General features: G+C 42.6%; 1 protein-coding gene across 1 annotated transcript in view; it reads left to right on the top strand.

Moving 5' to 3' along the window:
* Nucleotides 1–22,398, top strand: part of RAB31 (RAB31, member RAS oncogene family) — a 79,917-nt gene extending 57,519 nt beyond the window's left edge. The window contains exons 4-7 of the mRNA XM_086472472.1: nt 3,987–4,058; nt 5,971–6,077; nt 11,024–11,133; nt 22,301–22,398. Of these exons, the coding sequence (XP_086328598.1) occupies nt 3,987–4,058; nt 5,971–6,077; nt 11,024–11,133; nt 22,301–22,398 (387 nt within the window). The remainder of the gene's footprint in view (nt 1–3,986; nt 4,059–5,970; nt 6,078–11,023; nt 11,134–22,300) is intronic.
* Nucleotides 22,399–22,660: the final 262 nt, after the last annotated feature.

Below are 22,660 nucleotides of genomic sequence, written 5' to 3'. Positions count from 1 at the left end.
GCATGTGAGTTTTAACTGCATGGCCCCTGTGAAGGGTGATTACTGTTATCTGAGAGCTCTTTGTACATTCGTGAATAGAGTGTAAGCTAGATTAAAAACCAATCGGTGTGTGTAGGGTATGTTGGTTTTTTCCAGAAGTTTACAGACTGGGAGGAGTGTGCATACACCATGAAAGGTCAGCTCTGCCCTCCACAATTAAGGTTCCTAATTTTCAGGAGACCTAAGGAGAGACATGTGTTGATGAGCAGGTCTTGGAAATTCTTGAAGTTTGTAGGCGATAACTTCTTGTCCCAGGTACTCAGTGAGACAGCTAGGAAAGATGCCCTCCTAGATGTGCTGTTTGTGACTAGAGAGGGATTCATGGGGGATGTGACGGTAGCTGGCTGCCTTGGCCACAGTGATGGTGAAATGGTTGAGTGTAATGAGAAAAAAGGATAGCAGAGTTGCTACCCTGGACTTCAGGAGAGCAAACTTTAAGCTATTGAGGGAGCTTTTTAGCAGAGTACTCTGGGAATCTGCTTTTGAGGGCTTAGGAGTGCTGGTCAGTCTTTAAGAACCACCTTTTAGAAGCACAGAAGCAGGCAATTCTGCTGTGTCGTGAGTCAAGCAAGCGGGGCAGACGACCAGCTTGGCTGAACAGGGGACTCCTTGTGGAGCTCAAGAGGAGAAAAGAACTGTAGCATCTCAGGAACTGAGGTCAGGCTTCACAGGAAGAGTACAGAGGTGTGGTTCATTTATGCAGGGAGAAGACAGGAAAGGCCAAAGCTCAGAGCTGAAACTGGCCAGTGTTGTTTCAGATAACAAGAAGGGCTTTTTCAAGTATGTTAACAGGAAGAGGAGGTCTAAAGAAAACATCAGACCAATACTTGTTGAAGATGGTCATCTGACTAATAGGGATGAAGAAGAAGCGGCGGCATTCAATGTATTTTTTGCTTTGGTCTTTAGTAATACTGATAGACCTTGGGCTGCCCAGTCCCCTGAGCCAGAGGACCATGAGCATGTGAACAGTGACTTTCCATTTGTGGACACCGAAATTGTAAGGGACCGGCTGTATCAGCTGAATGTTCTCAGGTCCATGGGGCCTGATAGGATTCATCCCAGAGTTCTGAAGGAGCTAGCGGATGTTATGGCAGGACCCCTCTTGATCATCTACCAAAGATGATCTTGGGAGTCTGGGGAGGTCCCTGCTGATTGGAAGTTAGCCAGCATTATTCCAGCTTACAGAAAGGATGTGAAGGAAGGAAACCAGGGAACTACAGACCTGTTAGTCTAACCTCACTTCCTGGGAAAATAATGGAGAAGATTATACTGGGTACTATTGAAAGAATAATGCAGTCAGCAACCCAGTCAATGTGGGCTCACAAAGGGAAAGTCCTGTTTATCTAACTTGGTATCCTTCTACAGTAAGGTCACTCAACTAGTGGATGAAGGGAAGGCAGTGGATGTAGTTTTTCGGGATTTTAGTAGGGCTTTTGATGGTGTCCCTCCAGCATCCTTCTGGACAAGTTGTCCAGCTGTGGAATGAGTGAGTTCACAGTGTGCTGGGTGAAGAACGAGCTGAGGGGCAGAGCTCAAAGGGTTGTAGTGAATGGGGCTACATCTGGCTGATGACCGGTCACCAGCAGTGTTCCTCTGGGTTCAATTCGAGGTCCAGTTATGTTCAATGTGTTTATCAATGATCTGGATGCAGGAGTTGCTGATGATGCCAAACTGGGAGCTGCTGTTGCCTCTCTTGAGGGACAGGAGGCCTTGCAGAGGGATCTGGATTGGTTGGAGCATTGGGCTATGATTAATGGAGCGAAATTTAACAAGTCCAAATGCAGGATTCTGCACCTGGGATGGAGTAATGCCAGTCACAACTATAAATTGGGAGAGGAGTGGCTGGGGAGCAGCCCTGCAGAAAGGGCTGTAGGGGTGCTGGTTGGCAGCAGGCTCCATAGGGGCCAGCAGTGTCCCCCAGCAGCCCAGAGGGCAAACCCCATCCTGGGGAGCATCAAACACAGCATGACCAGCCGGTCAAGAGAGGGATTGTCCCGCTAGATTCAGTGTTGGTGCAGCCTCACCTCGAGTGCTGTGTGCGGTGCTGGGCCCCACCGTTTAAGAAGGACATGAAGGTCCTTGAACACGTCCAGAGGGGGGCAACAAAGCTGGTGAAAGGGCTGGCAGGCATGGCCTGTGGGGAGCGGCTGGGGACTTTGGGCTTGTCTCATTTGGAGAGAAGGAGGCTGAGGGGCGACCTCAGTGCTCTCTGCAGCTTCCTGAGGAGGGGACGTGGGGAGGGAGGTGCTGGTCTCTCCTCCCTGGGATCCAGTGATGGGACGTGTGGGAATGGTTCAAAGCTGTGTCAGGGGAAGTTCAGACTGAACATTGGGAAACGTTTCTTTACCAAGAGGGTGGTCAAACACTGGAACTGGCTTCCCAGAGAGGTGGTCGATGGCCCAGGTGTGTCAGTATTGAAGAGGCGTTTGGACAGTGCCCTTAACAACATGCTTTAACTTTTGGTCAGGCAGTCGGACAAGACAATCATTGTAGGTACCTTCAACTGAAATGTTACATTCTGTTCTAACACACTGGAAATTTCTGTCATGATCTGGAAGCATAAAAATTCTGGAAAGCATTTATTGCATTAAACATGCAAGTAATACAAACCACACACTAAAAGCCCGGAAGGCACGCATCTACCCAGCTCCCTCGGGATCTTGGCTGATCCCTTTTCTTCAGACCATGCTTCTTGACTGATTCCTCTTTCTTCTCTCATCCTCCTTCCTGCTGTTTTCTTTTATTAATGAGCTCTCCCACCTGCCTCGTTCCCCAAAACACTTCAGCGCTTGGCCATCTGTCACTGCTGCTGTGCATCCTTACTGTTATAAGAGAAAGTATCGACCTTGAGCTGGAGTGCGTGAGGTGTGATAAATAGGTTACAAACTGACAAACGAACCAGTATTACAAATAACTCGCTTTATACATTGCACGTGAAATGGCAAGAAATGTGGAGGCTGCTAGGTCTAAAGGCTCAGTCTGTAGCTACAGTTCTGAGAAAAAGATGTGTCCAGTAAATCTGCAGAGGGTTGCAGTGTAACACATGGATCTGTGCGTGTTCACTGAGTAGTGAGATTCATACCCTGCCCTAATAATGCTTTTGATTTAAGAGCTGTCCTCGGTTATTAGCTGCAGCTTTATGTGAAGTGTTTGCAGATCACTTTGCAACTAAAAATCTGTAAAAAGGCTGCGCAAGTACAGTGAGACTAAATGTATTTTCCAAGAAAGATTATTTTTGGTTTGCTTAAGACTAAGTTTAGTTGAATCAGCAGAAAGGCTTTTTAACTTCCTTTCTCTGTGTAATTACAAGCTGAAACTCTAAATCAGCTGCTTAGTCATGGTAAATTTTGAAAATTATGCTGTTCATTGGCAAGCTGTTGTTATAATAAACATACTTGCTGCTTGCTTTTTTTCTTAAAGGATATTTACCTTGAAACAAAGTTGAAGAGTAATTTAAACTGCAAGAACACATCTTTTTCAAAATATCTGTCATGGTAAAGGAGAAGTAAACATGACAGGTGTTCACAGCTTTCTGACAAGTTAATTTTGTCCAAGTCATTTGCAATGTTTTATAAAAGTCAAACCCAAGCTGAATCCAGTCTGTTACAACTACAAAGCAAAATGTTGCGGTTTGCTGGGGAAGGGGTCTATATGCTGTCAGGTTAGGCCTCCAAGTGGAGGTGATCTTCCTGGCAAAACTTGTCCTCAGAGTCCATGCCCCGTCACGGACAAGATGCATTGAAGGGCTGGTTGTGTAAATCCAGCGGGACGGGGAACAGCAGGAGATAAGGGAGCTCTGCTTTCTTCGTGTTTAAGGAAAATTAGAGATGGGCAACCACTGAAGACGTCCATTCTCAACAGAACGAAAATAAATTGGTAGTCCTGCCATTTGTGATAATTCTAATTGATTAATGATATTGGGGGGGGGGGGTGTTATGTTTTAACAGTTTCATTCCTTGGCTCCGATGTACTACCGAGGTTCAGCGGCAGCCGTGATAGTTTATGATATCACCAAACAGGTAAGACCTTCCGCAGGCTTTTTGCTTGTGTTAATAACGCTTCTGCTTGGGAGGGGTTGGAGTTAAAATTCCAGAGTCAGAGTTAAAACCCAGAACTGCAGAAGTATTTATAAGTTAATCCCCGCTCCTGTCAGCACGGTTTCTGAGTAGTTTGTGTAGATTTGGATGAAGGTGTCCAGCTGCATTAAAAAATTAAATATAAGGTTCTGCTTCTGTGTTATTTAAACTTCATCTAGGCAAAAGGTTGGAGACTGCGTTTTGTTGAAGTTTCTTTGGATTTCCTCTAAGTAAACAGGACAATACCCTGCAATACCCCTCCCACGCCTGCGTGTTTACAAAAACATTTGTCAAATGTTCTCTGTATGGGGTTGAAGTTTTACAACAAAAGGCAGCTGGCTGCTTTATCAACTGAACAGAAATTTGTATATCACTGATTTTAAAACTAATTATTTTTAACTAAGCACATCATCTCATGTTTGTATCGTGGGACTCATGTCTTCACATGGAAACCAGTAATGAAATAGTGAGTCTCTGACCTTTGTCTCAACATTATTCATTGGGAATGAAAATCATATTTTGAGATCCTAAACTGCTGTGGCTCATTTCTCAGTCAGAGGAGGTTAGGAGGTTCTAGCTGAATGCCTCTTCCACTGCTTTTGGAAGAAACCCCTGCTGATAAAGCTGAGTTAGAGGAGGCATTAATGGATGGATGGTCATGACAATTCAGTAGCATTTTATTCCTTTCCTGCCAATTGAATTATTTACTACTAGGTTGAGAGGGCTGAGTTGGTTCTCCAGTGCATTAGTGTAATGATCTGTGGCTGATGATGGTGGCCACTGTTGCACAGCGGTACTGTTCTCCTTTGCTAATTTGCCAAGAAAGATGAGGAAGAGTGAATCGTGCTGGATTGATACTTATTTTTAATTTAAATATCTTACAGTTGATCTTGTAATGCATTGTAAAAATAGAATTTTGTTTTGCCAGCCTTTCTCTAAGCTTATGTGGAACAGCTCTCAGAATAAAGAGGGGAAAATAGGAAAGGAAGGTCAATGTGTATTTCACTTTCGGATGCTTAATATTCAGTGTTGATCATGAAAGCAGAATGGATTTTTTTTCACAGATGCTCCCCCTTCAGTGATACTGATACAGCCATTGCTGCTTTAGACAGAACTCTTACGTGCATTTCCGAAGGGGAAAAAAATATTTATAATATATTTGGGAGCTTACTTTGAGTTTCAGTAATAATTTCAACCTTGTCTTATACTTAGAATCTCTAGGAACAAAACTGATTTTGATGCTATTAGTTCATTAGTGTAAAGAAATAGAAAATGTACTATTAAAAGGTAGGTAGCATCAAAAAGTGTTTGAATTTTGTACTTGGAGGGAAAAAGCCAAGTGAGTTGTCATCTGGCTCTTTGGTTTCATGATGAATAAATTGATGTTTACCAGCTCACAGATCTGGAAATGTGGGGGGAGGGGGTCCCTGTGAAAGTTCTTCTGGGTGTTACTGAAAAATATGATAATGGTTGAGATAGTAATAATCCACTGGGCAGAAGCTGAAGTTAGACAAACAAAGCTCACATTAAAAGTGAAGGAAATTACTACTAGCCAAATGTAAAAGAGCTGTGTTAGTTTCTTCATCACTGAAAATTCAAGGAAAACATTGCGTGCTGCTTGGGGGCAGGGGGCAAAGGGGAAAGTGTCCAAGCTCAAGAATTACTTTGAGGAAGTCTTTGACCTAAAGTTTGAAAAGCAGCTTACATAGATATAGTGATGATCTTCTGGTCTTGTGATCTATAAAACTATTACTGTGTTAGTACTGGCAAAGCTGTGTACCTCTAACTTTAAAAAATAAGCAAATACATCAACAAAGACTAGGCTGTTAGCTTATTTGTTGTTTCTCTGACTTAGGATTCATTTCATACTTTGAAGAAATGGGTGAAAGAACTAAAAGAACATGGTCCTGAAAACATTGTAATGGCCATCGCTGGAAACAAATGTGATCTTTCAGATATCAGGTACCACTTTTGTTGTTGCTTTGATTGCAGTAACTATATTGTTTCCTTCTATCAGGTAACCGATTTGTTTTGTTGTTATAATAGTACATAACTTTGGTTAGCTGTATTGAGTCTTTCCTAACACCAGTGGATCGACAAATTTACGACCTCACTAGCAGCAGCACAACTTGAATTGTGTACATTTTTTTAACCTCTCTTTTGCTGCTCTTCCTGTGTATTTGTACAATCTACAGCCTTTAGCTGCTGAATCATTGGGAATGGAAAAGTATTTTCTTTTTTTTCCTTCCATTCATGTTAAAAGGTGCAGAACGTATTAAGCGATGAGGAAAACCAGCAATGCAAAGTTAGAAGGAAGGTTATTCACAGAGAAGCTTCAAGAACTTGTGCTTTGCACTTTGCAACAACTGAAACTGTCCCATGATACTGCATGTAGAAAGTGTATGTTTGTTTGTTTTGGGTTTTTTTAGGAGCATAACCTCAAGTAAAACTTGTCACCTGCATGAAGCAAAAAAACCTTCTGAGTAAAAGAGGGGAGGGTTGAATCCGCCATCCTGCAGAAGATCTGAGATGATGCTCTTTGGGACGAGAGTGAAGCTAGAGTCACTCTTCTGCTTGTTAGCACTATTTTGGATTTGCATTTACCCTTTCTGGAAATGGAAGCACATTCTGCTGTACAGTAGTGATCCTTTGTGTCAGTCCATGACTGTTGTTTCTTGCTTCAACTATGAGTACAGACTCAGTGGCCTTATTTGGTGCTTTCTTCTTACGACCTCATAGGCTCTCATGGCTGTTCAAATATATCCCCCTGTTTTATAATCATTACTCTGGCCCAGGTTCACCAGAGCCCTGAAGCACATGTGCAGCTTCAAGTAAGTGATGCAGTGCTTTATTGAATCAATATACAAGGATTGGACCTGTGTGGTTTTTGGGGGTCTTTTTGTTGTTGTTGTTGTTGTTCCCACCCCTCACCACTGTCAGCCATGAACGAACACAAAACTGTGAGTCACTGCTGTCTGTAAGACCTGAAGAAGCCCTGACACTAGAAGACTCCTCATTTCTGTTGGGCTGAGAACTGGGGACACAGATGCATAGTGGCATCTCCTACATGATGCTGCGATATGCTTGTCAACATAGTGAAACTGAGTCCATGTAAGACAAAACTAAAAGTTTCCAAATATGACGTAGGAAAAAAAAGGAAAGGACAATTATAAAAATAAAACAAAAAAATGGTTAGCACAAATTGGAGTTTTCAGTTGCCCTGAGATTTTAAATTTATTGCTTAAGAATTCCCAGCAATACAATTGCCTGATTAAATCAAGGGTAATAAGTCTGGAGATTGTGACAAATGGCACCAACTGCAAATGAATCTGTAACCAGCCCTCCCCCTTCTTTTGTTAGCATTTGCCATGGCAGCAAGCTTTTAAATGCTGTTCCTTTAGAGGCAGGTTAACTTGGGGACATGAAGAAAAACCTGCACTCCGGAAACATTGTGAGAATGCTGGGGATCCTTGCAGAGAGCCTCTGGTCTTCCCACCACGTTATTCTCAAACCCGTTGTTTACTGATTGCTGATCATCTGTTTCTTGCTCCTGTTCAGCCAGTACAGCTCTTCTGTGCACGAAATGTTCTGGTGTTTGCGTGATCCTCATTGTCTTCCATGAGCTAACATCTGTCTTTTTTTTTCCCTCCGCTCTTCTGTCTTTTTTTTTCCCTCCGCTCTTCTGTCTTTTTTTTTTCCTCCGCTCTTCTGTCTTTTTTTTTCCCCTCGCTCTTCAAGCAGGAGGAGTTTTTTCTCTCCATAATTACGAATGGTTTGGGGAATTTTTTTTTTTCCGTGCAGTTATTCTTTCTGCATTTCCCAGCCTTTTTTCTTTCTAGAATCATCCAGTGATGTCCAGCTAAAGAGATTTTGGAGGAGAAATAGAGAGCAGACTATCTCGTACATGATACGTTGTCACAGTTCTTCCAGAAATCTGATTGTTTATGCAATACACGCAGCTATATGCATGCTCTGGGTGCTTTGTGTCTTCAAATTTACTTCAGTAAAAATTATTTTAGGTGAAATGTGTCACCAGTTTATCAGGTTGTTTCCAGTGAGTAGAAAATACACATCTCTTTGGATGCAGAGAATTTAAAAACAAGATGATGTGAGCACACAGGAGCAAGCTGCTGTTCGTGTGCAGTTTTGGCATCTCTCTTTGGTTTTGTAGAACTTTTGGCAGATGTTTTCCTGGATATTGGAGAGACAGATGCTTTTAAGACCAACGTGAATAGATGCAAAAGAGGACAGGCTGACCCAGTTCAAGTTGATTTGATTCTGCCATCTCTATGACTGTAGGAGATAATGTGAGGAGGGATGAACAGAAACAATAAAAACTGAGTATCTTCCTTTGGGAAAAGACTGGCACTATTTTTCATAGTCGTTGACCATGTTACCCTCCTCATTTAGCATCTAAAATTTGGTTTTGAGCCGCCAAGCTCGGATTTGGGACACTCGGGGGTTGTACTGCTTTTCTTAGTATTGTTAATAGGCTATCAGCGGTTTTTGGCACTCTGTTGAAGTAAATTTCATCTCCACTTTGAAGGAATTTCTACAGGTAGACAGGCAATTTTGTTTAGAATAAATCCTCGTCTTCATTATAGTACTGTCAACTCTAATACTGTTGAGTGTTTGGCGTACATCTAAGTAATAGTAATAGATTTTTCCTTCTGATATGTGTCCTGTCCTGACAGGTCATTGAAAAGTAGTTTCAAAGAGAGGAGCTGAGACTGCAATGTTAAAATGTTGAAGCGTCCAGAATATTTTTTGAGCATTGTAGAAGTCAATAGTCATAACAGCAACTAAGAAGTGTTTACTTCCCTAAAAATGTGGTGCACCACCTTAACAAGTTGTGTTCACTGGAAATTGCCAGATCCTTGGTTAAGAGAATTCAGCAGAATTGCATGCTCAGGTCTTCCCTCTATGCATCCAGAATATTTCTTTATTCAGTAATTTTTCAGAAAAATCTCAAGGGAGATTGAATCAACAGAATGATTTGGAAAGGATAAACTGAAATAATTGACATCTTTCAGAATAGGTATTCCTCTGACTTTTCCTATAGCCCTGGCATAACACTTTCTCAGCACTCCACTGATTGTTCTTGTCACCTTCCCTCTTCTCTCCATCTTGAGTGTATTCATCTCTTGGCTTAGAGTTCAAGCATTTGTGCTTTTCCCTTTTGACAAGGTAGCATCTAAGCATTATTGACATCCAGATTATGGTAACTCCGCTTGATGTATGCAGCCTTCTCGGTGCTGGCAGCGCTGGATGGCATGCTGCTTAGGCCCCGTGTGCTGTGGACATTTATAGGCTTCCTTTAGAAATGTCATCAGAGAAGGTTAAGAAGTTTTGGGACCGTTCCTTGGAATATTGTCTCTTGGTGGTGGTTTGTTTTCCTTGATGCCTAAAGTTTGCTTTCTTATCTAAATTACAGCAAGGTGAAAGTTTTCATTACATAACCTATGCTCCCAAATTTCTTCGTTTACTGTTGTTTGAATATTCAGTTACGTAGTTAAATTCATTTTTTTCTTAATCTCCAGGGCCATCTGAAGATGGTGGTACCTTTCATAATAAAGGTCATTTCAGAAATACTAAGGGGAATGCTGCCTTCCCTCTGTCTTTCATAGTAAAAAGATGTGTGATACAAAGAAGCAAGTAATGGAAACAAGCTCTGAATCCGGATGCTGGAATTGCAGGCTAATTTTTTGAAAGCCATTTGTAATAAATCAGGCGATTATTCTGCTTCTCTGCATGTTTCCCATGAGCAGCAGCTGTGATTTATTTAAAATATTTACTTCAATAAACTAATTGTGAAATTGCATTGATGTGCTCCCACCTAGGTACCTTCTGTTAAAGTCCAAGGCACTCGTACTTGGAGTCTCTGGATTGGTACGTCGGAGCTGTGGGGTGAAGGAGTCGGTGCAAATTCTGCACGTGCAACAGACAGCTATAAAGCCGCACAAAACACACCAGTTGATGTATTGAACAACTGGAAGAAAAATAGTGCTGGCAGCCTGGTGTTTCAACAGGTGCTACCCTGGTCGGGTGTGCCTTGGGTGCCTGTTAGCGTGTTCAGTCTCTGATTCTGAGCTGTCGCTCAAAAATCGGGGATAGCGGTGGTTACGGACAGCAGCGGACACGGGCAGATGCACTTTGACACCTGGCTCAGGCAGATACAAGGTCAGCGTGGGGCTTGCTTTGTGTCTGAAGCAGAGGTCTTTTGCATGTTGTTAAATTGCTTTTACCAGCTTTTGGCATGTAACGTATTAGCTACACAATGAGGATGTTCTACCAGTCATTTTAAGGTGGTGTCACTTTGGTGACATGGCACAGAATGGTGGTCTGCCCCCAGTGAACCTGGCACTCCCAGATTGCCCTTGCCAGTGTGCTCAGAGTCAGCAGCTTTTGTGTTTCTTTCAGAACCTCTCTTGTTTTCTTGCTGCTTGCAAACACTTAGACATACCATGCTCTTATTGTTTTCTTCTGCAACGGTCATACCCTGTCTTGTTCGAACAGTTGGTGTAGACAGTGCTGGTTGCTGCCTGGATCAGCAGTTATATGTCTTTTTCTCTAGAGTTTAAATGCTTTTCTTATCAGGGTCAAGTTTAAAAAACAAACGAACGGGATTGTCATTTAAATTATCTTCCTTTTTTCAAGGCATGGATTCAGCAGCGAGTCCAAGGAATATGCAAATTGATCATTGGTGAAATTTTGATATTTTGAATATGATGCTCTAAATGCCATAGGAAGAAGAAAGATAGTACTACTTTTGCAGGGAAGAGTAGCATACTAATGCTTTTTGATTAGGCTGCCTTTGACGTCTTCCTGCGTGTCCCCCCCCCAAATGAAATTATTTTTTTAAAATTTGGTTTCTCTTAATTTGTTATTGTTGGTTGTTTTTTTTGTAGGGAGGTTCCTCTGAAGGATGCCAAAGAATATGCAGAATCTATAGGTGCAATTGTTGTTGAAACCAGTGCAAAGAATGCTGTTAACATTGAAGAACTTTTTCAAGGAATAAGTAAGTAAATGTTCCATTTATTTATTTATTTTTTCGTTTGTGATTGTTTGGAGATGTTCTGAAAAAAGCTGTTTGTTTTGGGTCTAAAAACTTCTTTCCCAAGGGCATCAAGAAGTCCACTGAGCCGGTAGTATGGCTGCTGTTTATGCAGATGTAAAGTAAAAATGACTTTGAATACACCAGAGTAACGCATACTAGATAGTAGATATGGGGTAAGTCTGTTCCTTCTAAATTTGTGTATGGATCCTGACCTGGGTCACATCTTCTGTTTCAGACTAAGCCTGCTGTAGGGGCGATACTGCTGATCTTATCGTCATGGTGATAAAAACTTAAATGTTAAGAAATGCGCCTGGAGGGCTATGATAAGTAGAAAACAGTCATTGCAGTGGAATCTGTTTAGAAAAAAGAGTTCTCTCTCCGGATCTTTTAAACAAGATGAGGCTGACATTCCTCATGAGGAGAATTAAAAATGTCTTGTTCAGTTTGCCTTCTAGGGGTTCTGGTTTTGGTGTCTGGCTGCAAGTGGGAAGGACCTTGTGGGCTGGAAGGGACCTCAGGAGATTGTCAGTCACACTTCCCACTCAAAGCAGACTTGACAGTGAATTCAGACCAGGTTGCTCAGGCCACTGTCTGTCTGGGCCTGAGAGCGGAGGTTCCCCAACCTTTCTGGGCAGCTGAGTCCAGTGTTTGTTGTAAGTCATCACAGTGGTTTCCCCCCCGTTGTATCAAGTCAAAACCTCTCCTGATTCAGTTCACTGCCACGGTCACTCGTTGTCCTGGATGCACCTCAGTTAAAGAGCTTGGCTCTGTCTTCTTGGCAGCCCTCCCCATGGGTACTGACAGGCAGCTTTGCAGTCCCCCATCTTGTCTCCAGGCTGAACAGGCCCCATTTCCTCAGCCTCTCTTCGCAGGGCACGTGCTTCAGCCCCCCAGCTGTCTTGGTGGCCCTTTTCCTGAGTTTGCATCAGTTCGTCAACATTTCTCTTGTATCGTGGGGCCCAAAACTGGATGCGTTACCCAGCTTGGGTTAGACTGTATCTAGAAAGGGATAACCCCTTCACCTGATCTGCTGGCTTGGCTGGTGTTGGTATGACTTAGGTTGGCCATCTGTGCTGCCAGGGTGTGCTGCTGGCTCGTGCTCAGCTTGCTGCCCTTTGGTCCCTTTTGGCAGAGCTGCTTCCCAGGCAGCCAGTCCCCTGCCTGTCTCATGGCCAGAGGCTTTTCCTTCCCCCAGGCAGGGCTGCGCGTTTGTCCATTCTGAACCACATAAGGCTCCTGTTGGCCCATTCCTCCCTCCAGCCGAAGGCCCTCTGAACAGCAGCACTGCCCTCAAGGGCAGTGAACACACCTCTGAGTTGGGTATCATCTGAGGGTTGAAGTGGGTACATATTTTTTTTTCTCCTTCAGGCCACTGATAGACTGTGTTAAGCAAGGTATTCTGCTTGTAACTAGCCTATAAGTAGATACATACTGTTAACCACTGGCCTTTAAGTCTGATGATCCAGCCAATTTTTGACACAGCTAACAGTCTGCCTGTCTAGACTTTAATGTCCCAACTTGGTTATACCAGGATGCACCAGGAGAAAGTATTGACAACCTTGCTGAAGTCAAGGTAGGCAACATCCAATGCTCTCCCTCAATCACAGATCCAGTCACACTATCATTTAGGGCAACCAGGTTGGCTGGACATGCTTGGTAAGTCTATGCTGACTGGTCCCAGTCACCTTCTTCACCTTCACGTGCTCAGAAGCAGCTTCTGAAAGGCTTTGCTCTGTGGTTTTGCCCGGAAGCAGAGTGAGGCTAACCAGCCTGTAAATCCATGGCTTGTTATTGCTGTTTCTGAAGACAGATAGAACATCTACCTTCAGTCATAGGGGACCTCCCTTATTCTCAACAACCTTGCAAAAACAATAGGGATGGTAAAGAACAGCCTGGCAGTGACATTGGCTTGCTCCCTCTGCATCTGTTTTCTTAAGAGCCTCATGACTTGATCCTCTTCCACTACTGGTGGTTACTTCTATCCCTGAATCCTGTTTTGGGGTGCAGAGGCGTAGGAGACAGCACGTCCAGAAACTCAACGTTGTTTCCCTAAAGTCTGTATTTTATTTTTATTTCACATGCTTATCATCATCTCATATTATCTGCCACACTTTGCCTGAGATGGGGCCTGTTCAAGTGTTTGCTTTGCTTGCATGGGATGTATTTGAAACGGTTAATGAAAACTGATATTCCTGGAATACGCTACCTTTCTTTTACCTCTTTTAAAAAAGGTCGAGTGTGTAACATGGCTGTCTGGAGGAACCGGTTTTTCCTTGTGATAGTTTACTTGATTGTCTGCCTCTGATGGTTTCGAACGTTCTCACGGAGGAACTCATCCTTGCCATGTAATTAGATAATTAGTTTCCATCTTTGATAGGCAATGCTGCAGCTGGCAGCGTACACAGTCCCTAATAATGGATATAATAGACGAGGAAAATCAGCTAAATTAAGTTTAGTATGAACTAGATACCCAGGCAAGTGCACTTAATTCCACAGGCAATTATTTCTATATATAGAAATATTCGGTCTCAGTGGATGCACTCTTGACCTTACCAAGTACTCAGCAGAGAGAAAGGAGAGAGTTGGTAGTGTATATTTATAGAAATATATATAGTGGAAACCAAGTGAAAAATGCTTAATTAGCAGAGGAATTAATTAGCATGATTGTGACTGGGCAAAGGGTATAGATGACTTTTTGATGTTTTACATCACTTCAGCCTTTGTGCAATTTCCATTTCTGCCTTTTCAGTGGATGAAGCTCCTCTGTGGTTGTCTCCTACCCCGTTGACTAATTTTGTGTGGTGCACTAGAAGTCACGCTGCAGCTTTAGTTTTTGTCTTCATGTTTCCTGAGAGTTCGTGCCCTTCTCTTTGTGCTGCTGCAGAGGGCACGGTGCAGCTCCCCAGCCTCTGACCAGGGAGACAGCAACTCCTGTTTGCCTTGGATCTCGCAGGCAGACTGTGTGTGTTACCTACTTTACAGCTTGGGATTGGAAGGATATTCTAACATGCCTGGAGAATTTCTCCGCTAAAACCTTCTTGAAATTGATACCCCAAACAGAAAGGGTAGGCTACATTTTAATTTAGCTAAAAAATTTACCTCCTGCTTGCTTATGCTTTTCATTTCCCAGGGGTATTTTAACATAATCATTTTTCCTTCCTAAGGTGTCTTAACAATTGTCTCTTTTCCAGGGAAAATGTTGTGAACTGAGTGAAACAGTATAATGGGAAAAAATTACTCACCATAATGATACAAAGAAGGCAGAAAATAAAAGGGAAACTTGGATGTTTTGCTGACAACCAGATAAATTTTCGAGAAATTATAGAAATTATAGACAGATCATTTTTAAGGTTATTATATTACACTATTTTAAAAATATTTTTATAAATCTCTCTCAGGATATGAGGATTTGACTGCTTGAGGGATGTCTTAATAACACTGTCTCAACACAAATCCATTGCCCTTAATTCTTCTCAAGAAGATACAAGAGGTGAAAGACTAGAATTGGTAAAAGTTTCTTGAGTTTCTGAAGGTGGGGCAAATCTGGTAGGAGAGGGACTCGGCAGTCGCTGTACTTGGGCGAATGAGGCTGAGGAGGCAGGCTGAGCACAAGAGTCAGGAAAGCTGGTGTTCTCTGTGCTGGAGAGTTTTCACTGAGCTGTGGAATGGGATGCAGCTCCTGCCTGTCTGTTGTGCCCCTGTGATTTCAGATGGCACGCCGCTGCACTTACCCTGCTTACATTTAGCAGCGCCTGACTGAAGGCTTGCTGTGATTGTGCAACATCACGTGGCTGGTTTATTTCTCTGTAAACAAGAAAAAAATATTTTCAGTGCAGTTGTATATTCCCCACTTGGGCTAAATTTTTCCCTATGTCTGTCTTGAAAGGTTTTTGGCATAAAAAGGGCTTAAGGTTATAGTGGGGTTTTGTGTGTTACGGTAGTTCTTTTTTAATAGCTGAGTGTCTATAGGATCAAATGTTACCAATTTTTGATTCCCAACCTTAGAAGAATCATGGGCACAGTGGCTCCTTGTCACTCAGCAGCAGCAAAAATGCCAGGAATGTATTATACAGTAGCAGTATAATCCAGTATAAAGTTGTGGCTGGGCGGGGGGACATACCAGTTCTGTATTGCCCCTTCTTGGTTGTGGGGCTTTAGTCCAGTGATTACTGTTTGTGCCTGGGGAGACAGCTTACCCGGTACAACTGCCTGGTTTTCACTGATTAATCAAGCCTCCCCGAGTGCACCGTCATCTAGGAGCAGTCACACCCTTGCAATTTTCAGACACGTGTTTGTTTAACAGCTCCAAGAAGCTTTACTTTGTTCAAACCTAGTGCCCGCCCAGCTGCTGCTCTTCAGCCTGTGTGCGCTGCCTGGTACCTTAGCATGGAGGTGCCCCAGATACGGAAGAGAAGGTTACATAAAAGCCACTCTCCGTAAATGACAGAGCCGAGACTGTACCTCCCCGGTTAATACCAGTCTGCCTCAGTAGGTCCAATGGTAAACAGGTGGTGGGACGAGTAGGCCACTGAGGAATACCTAGCCAAGTGAAACATGAGATAAACTTGCGCTTAAAGAAGAGTAAGTTGGGGTCATGCATTGTTTTTTTGAAGTCTGTCAAATGTTGGAGCTTGGCATGCTACCAGAGGCAGCAAGATTGCATTTTCAGCATCTTCTGTTGAGGGTCAGAGGGAAGTGAGGAACAGATTATCAGAATCACTCTACGGAAAGTGTGTGAAGAGTCATTAACGCGCTCGGTCTTACTGGTGCTCGTACTATGAGACGGAGAGACGGCTGATGCTTCAAAATCCAGATAAGGATGTTCCTCCTAGAGGCGGCTGCCTAATTAGAGCAGAGAGTTTCTGTCTCGGGATACAGCCTTTCATGTGGTAAATGCTTGGTTATAAATGTATGAAGCTATTGATTTTCTGATGCTTTGCCAGCAGCTCATATATTGAATATTTAATGTAACCCAAATACTTGCTTCCTAGAAATACTGGGAGATTAAAAAAAACCAAAACAAATCCAATCTCTGGAGTTCACAGTTTAACCAGTTGTGTACCCGACAATGAGAGGAATGTGTGAAGTGTCTGTCTGTGGAACAGGGAGGGATCCTTCCCACCAGACACTCGATGTTTGCACTGACTCAGATGGACTCGGGTGGGTGGAATTGCAGATGGACAGTTTTCAAGCTTCGAGTGATGGGTATGGTGCAGATAGCTCTGAACTACTTCGAAGAGGTCTATGAAAGACATTTTAAGAAAAGCAAGTACATTTATGTTACGGAGCAATTCACATACACCATTTTTAAGGCAGCCCAAGCTCATAATTGAATTTTTGTAGGGGACATTCGCCTGTGAAAGGATGGAAAAACACTGCCCTAACTTACATGTGAGATTATTTTCTTCAGAGTTTATGCTCCCTGTATTCTAGGATTAGTTCTCCTCTTGCTTCCAAATTTTAATCAATGAAGCAAAACTTACTGGCCTTTGGACTGCTCCTGAAGTTAAACTTGTGAGGTCCTGGATTTCTCTCCAACCATAGGAGAGCCCTTCAACATAAACTAGTAAATAAACTGAAACACCCCAAAGTTAATTGCAGCAGGACCTCAAATCAAGGTTGGATCTCTTAGTAAGTAAAGTCATAAGGAATTCTGTTGTTTACTTTGTGTGTAAGATTTAAATCTTTTTTTTTTTTCCTGCAGATTTTAATTAAATGAGCAAAATTTAGTTGTATTGCTGCTTCCCCTAGCAAGAACTTCAGTGTCAGCAATCTGTGCTTTTGCTTTAAAAAAAAACAAATGAACAAACTTTATTTTCTTGCAAGGAGATGCTGTTAGGTATGATAGATACTAGGAGTAGTAAAATAATTGCAGCTTAACTATCTTTAGTTATGCAATATCCTTTATCTTAAATATGTGTTACCTTGCGTGAACACTTAGAACATGAAGTAAACAGCAGTCATTGACAAATGTCAATTGGGGAAATCATGTATGGGGGAGAAAAAGAAACTAGAGACTGACTAGTGGGCCAAGCTTTATAACCCATGTGAGACGTGGGGAACTTGTAAAATGCCAGTGAAACTGGTTTCAAAGGATGAAAGGATTTGGGAGGGTAAGATGTGTGACCGTCCGAAGTCCTACAGGTGCAGCAAGTCTTGTGTGCAGATGCCAGAAGTGTTGGGTAAGATGTGCCTGCTTCGTTCTGCCCTGCCTTGGCGGCTGGCTGTGCTGTGTTCATGAGGTGTAGAGAGAGCAGCGCTTTGCAGGGGCTCCCCTTGCTGGGACACAGCAGTTTTAGGAGGTGCTGGCCGTTGTGTGGCGGTTGTACCACGACTTGAAACTGCCTACCTTTGGTCAGGTGAGCCATGAGAAAAGCTGCCGTGAGCTGCGGCAGCTGTCAGGCTGCTGCTCTGGGGCAGAGCGAAATGGATTTCACATCCTGCCCTTGCAAAGCTCTCCCTTTCCTCCTAGAAAAATGAAATTGTACATGATTTTCAGGAAGAGAACAGATGGGAGAAATGTGCAGAAAGCCACTGTGCAGCACCGTGGTGTCTTGCCTCTTGCCCTAAGCAGAATTGATGCAATTACATAGTAGGGCTGGGCTTCTCTTGGGCTTGGACCTGAACTTCACGTGCCAGCCCAGATTGATCGCATCAGATCTGTTTCCACACTGAACAAGTATCTGTTCAATGCACTGTTGTGTTTATCCCTTTGTCAGCATGGTAACCAGTTGTGGGGCTTTTTTCCTTCTGCTAAGCTTTAAGGCTGTTTCCAGCCGTTCAGGCAGTCTTGGGCAGGTCAGTGATGACACTAGTTTCATGTTAAAAAAACAAACAAAACCAAAAAGCTCAACTCCAAGCCTGATTTTTCTGAGCTAATGGATGTCACAGCTTGTAACTGGAGCATCGCATTCAAAAAGGAACAAAGAGAGCAGACTTTATTACTGTGGTGATGCATCCTGCTTCCAGCTGCAGCAGAGCAATCCCCAGCCTTTTTTCAAGCTCTGCTTGCAGAGCTGTCACCCAGTCCCTGCTGTCTCTCTTGTTGCCCTGCTCCAGTTTTCATTTTTCTCCTTTCCCATTTTGCTTATGTCGTGTCCCACCCTCCCATTTCCTAATCTCTTTGCCTCTGGTGCTCTCAGAACCGCAACTCCCAGAGGGCTGATTAATCTCTTTACATTGACAAGTCTCAGATTCAAAGCAGGAGTTGGAACTCTACCAGGCATTGGAGAAGACTCTGACCTTCATCCTGGACTGCCTCAGCCCAGCTCAAACGTACCAGAAAGGAGGAGATGTGATTGCTTTAGTGCTTCCCACCTCATGGTTCACTTCAGCGCCGTGACAATTTGAGCAGTCTCTTGTGACACATAGTGGTTTACACACTGTGATGTGTTTACTGGAATGAGATCACGGAGGACACAAAGACCTCTGCACGAATGTGTAGAGGCGCATGGTAACAAACAGTTTTGTTGAACAAAATCTGTGAAACGTGGTCTAAATGTTAATGAAATGAAACCAAATATATAATCAGATATTTGATTAGTACAAGTGCAAAATCTAATTTTTAACTTGCAGTCAGTGGACCTCACTCCTTAGAAATATCAGCAATGGGAACCATACAGGGCTTTTACACCGTCTCAGCAGTAGTATTTCCCCAAGTTCCTCTTTTCACCGGTTCAGCTGCAGAATTTTTACATAAACATATGCGCATCTGGTTTTCACTGTGCAATTGACCATTTCATCTGGACTCCTAAGTTGTGCTGTTAGTGGTCTTTGGCATGCTGGTGAGTTGTGTCCTGCTGTGCAAAATGGAGAAAAGACTCTAGTCGTGATCTGGTTGGTCGTCTTTAAGTAAGCAACAGATGAGTTCAATCTCTCATGGACCTTTTGAGCTGACTCTATCTTAACAGAGCAGTCTTTGGTTTGAAGAGGAATTGTATTAATCTTTTTAATTGCAGGGCTGCGTGTCGGAGCACTACTGCTGCTTTCTGACATGAACTGCATGAAAGAAACAGCATAAATTAACAATGCTGTCAGTTATCCAATACAGGGGTGGGTTTTATTGCTCTGGAACAGAGACTATGTACAGAGAAACATTTTAACTGAGTATATACTTTCTAAAATTAATTCAGTTTATGGCCTCTGTTGATCCTGACACAGTGCCAGCTATATTTGAGCTGGTGTCAGCAATATTGATGCCATATTTATGAAGAGCTGAATGACAAGATGAGATGATCACAGTGCTTTTATGTAGCAACAGTGATTGAGCTGGTTTAGAAGCGGGAAGTGTAGATGCAGGCTTGGCGTTTCAGTGCCCATCGTGTTCTGCTGCTGCTTAAACCTTTCTCTGTTACAGCCTCTGCTGTGAGACTAGCTATCAATGAGGCCCAGGGAGAGACAATTGGTCAAACAGATTTCTGGCTGGTTACTTTTATTTATTTCCCCAGACCCTTGGTGAAAATCACTATATCATTTGCTATGGAGCTTGTTCTCGGGTGTTGGACTGAGTTTGGTGCTCCAAGAGAGTTACTCCTGTCAGCTGCGCATCAGATGGTAAAAGCTGTTTGGGCAGGGATAAGTCTTGGGACTAAAACTAAAATGATTTAACTTGATGGTTTAATAATCTGGTAATAAGTGAGAGAAAACACACGTACTAAAAGAAATATTCTCAAACTCAAAAAAAGTTTAGACAGTTTAAAGGTGTATTTCCTTGTACTGAATTCAAGGCGCGGTAGTATCCAAACAGCAGAAAACATGGCTAGTTAATGACGAACAGTACTGAAGTTCAAAGGCCAGAGTAACTAATCAGCAAATACTGTGTCTAGAATTTTTTTCTCTTTATTGTTTGTCGTTGTTATCAGTGTTGTTTTTATCGTTTTGAGAAATGAAATAAATCAAGGTGATTCTTAACAACATATATTGTGTCCTGGTCTGAACTGGACAAAGTGCCTGCTGACCTTGAAGCCTGCAGTGGTTTTGTTCCAAAGTTTGCCTGCTTCTTTGTATACACATTGAGAGTACTGTGGAAAAGACTTGAAACTCGTAAGAAATATGAAACGCTGAATGAAAACCAAGTAGAGATAACCTAATTGTTTAATGTGGACTTCTAAAATGGAAGTTAAGCTAGCTTGCATGTTACAGCTCTCCTCTTCCAAACTTGCTGTTAGGAGAACCAAATGTTTAGAGAGTATTTGCTTAATGGTATGTTATGGAAACTGTGTCTGCAGATTGCAGTTTTTATGGCTACATTGTGCTCTGAGTCAGACCGACAGGGTTTTATTTTAGCTGGGACTGAGTTGAAAGCACTTTGGAAAGCTAATGCAAAAGTTCTCTGCAGGTCTCTGGAACAGCAGCATCACCTTCTTGGAAAGCCTCTCACAGATACTGCATTCCTCATTCTCTAGAGTTTTAAGAATTAGTGGATTCTCTCTGTCTTCACAGAAAGCCAACAGAACCAGTGCACGTAACAGCTGTGTCTATAACCCCCCCATTTTGCTTTTTATTTTACTTTGGAAGGGCACTTAGGATGATGAAGTCCAGACGGAACGTAAGCTGCCTGTGAAGCTGATATTTTAGTGACCCAAATAGAGCACAGCATTGTAATGTCAGCGCTTAGACATGCTTCAGCCCTCAAGATACCTGTTTGTCACTCTGTTGGACCAAATACAGTATCTTTAGCTTAGTAATGTGAGGAATTTCCCCCCTCTCATTCAGTTGTACAAACACTCAAGATTATTTGCTTCAAAAGTCACGCTTTTGTTATGTAACATACCTGTTCAGAATGGACTAAGAGGTAAAATTTTGATGGGCTTGACCAAAGGTAATTTAGGGACAAGTTTTACAGATGAAATTTTGCTGTTTGATTTCATTGGGATTGGGTTTTACCTGAATGCCTTTAACTCGCCCTCCCACAACCACTCCCCCAAGTAATTTGTAGGACTCGGGCTTCAGCATAGGTACATAATTCATAGAACATTTGGCAAGAGAGCTGTGAATAAATGCAGCAAAGGATGGAGAAATCTAAACTGTAAAATCCACCTGGATTACAATGAGCTGCTCACAGGAACTTTTATGTTCTCTGAAAGTGGCGTATAACAAATAAATGTTAAATATTTTAACTCTTGTTATTTAACATGGGTAATAGTAAAACCAGGAGCAATTCATAGAAAGTAGATTCAACTTCAGAAAAAACTTCCAGGAAATCCACAAGGTGATGAGAAAGTATATTTCCATGACCATAAGCTCTCCAAGATGCTGATGGAGGGATCACACAGTGGGTTTAGTGGAAAGGCCAAGCCCACACCAGAGACAGGGGATAGGTTGGACCTGGGAGGATCTTGTTTTTCCGTTTATCCTTCTAGTCATTAAGCACGTTGTATGTTGTCTGTGAGTAGGAAGCCAGTTAGACAAAAGATGCAGCAGTACTAAGAGGGCACACAGACGAGGGAGTTGGAGCAGTGCCTTCTGCCCTAGGAGAGATCTCTAGCTCTCCTGTGACGGCTCAAATTCTTTCAGACTCTTAAAATAATCACCCTTTAAGATGATTAAAAAATTGGGAGAGTTTGGGAGGGAGAGAGGGTGGTGTTAAGTAATCAAAGCTGTCAACTGGAAAGACATGGGTACCCCTCAAAGGGAGGGATTCAATAGAAAGAGCGGATTTGGGGTTCTTTTTCAAGTATAGGCAGCATGCGTTTAGTTACAGTGCTTTGTAACACTCTAATGTACAAGGACTAAATGCCGCGCAGATTTAGGACAGGCAAGATCTCATTAAACCAGCACCATTCACATGTAAGTGGAATTAGGAGAAAGCCGAGAATTTTCTCTTTTTACTTGTGCTCAGTAAGATAACTGTTTTTTTTTAAATACGTGGATAACATAATTTCAGTGTACTTCATTTCTGTGTACTTCGTGCTTTCTCAACAGCCATATTTCATATCTTTTTAAATATGAAAAACTTTGTTCATAAGTAGGATGCAAGGGAAGAGACTCAAGGTACACAGGAGATGGTTGTTTTCTGGTGAAGTTTCACAGATGGAATTCTTACACAAGCTGAACTGTTCTAACTGTTACTGCATGTGTTGTTACTACATCAGGAAAATTGAATTCACTGTCTCCTCCTGTGTTTCAGGTCGGCAGATTCCACCCTTGGATCCTCATGAAAACGGTAACAATGGAGCAATCAAACTTGGAAAGCAGACTTCACAGACGGGGAGGCGGTGCTGCTGACCCAACTTGATCTTTTTAGATTTACTTGAAAAACAGCACCGTTTGCTTTTTTCACTGAGAGAGGACTTCATGATCTCAGTGATGTGGCTCCTGTCTTGAAAGCAGTAATTTCAATACTTCCCATGAGCAATAATGCAAGGACCAGAAGCAGAAAGCTTTACTTCAAAGGGATTTTGCAAAACCTAGTTGGAAAATCCTCTCTAATATCCTGTCAAAATTGCAATGTCAAAGTAACCGATTCTCTGTTTAAACCAATGACTGG

Source organism: Leptosomus discolor, chromosome 13, assembly GCF_034619465.1.
Source record: "Leptosomus discolor isolate bLepDis1 chromosome 13, bLepDis1.hap2, whole genome shotgun sequence".
Classification (NCBI taxonomy): domain Eukaryota; kingdom Metazoa; phylum Chordata; class Aves; order Leptosomiformes; family Leptosomidae; genus Leptosomus; species Leptosomus discolor.
The sequence above is the reverse complement of the archived record's forward strand: the minus strand, read 5'-3'. Positions and strand labels throughout refer to the sequence as shown.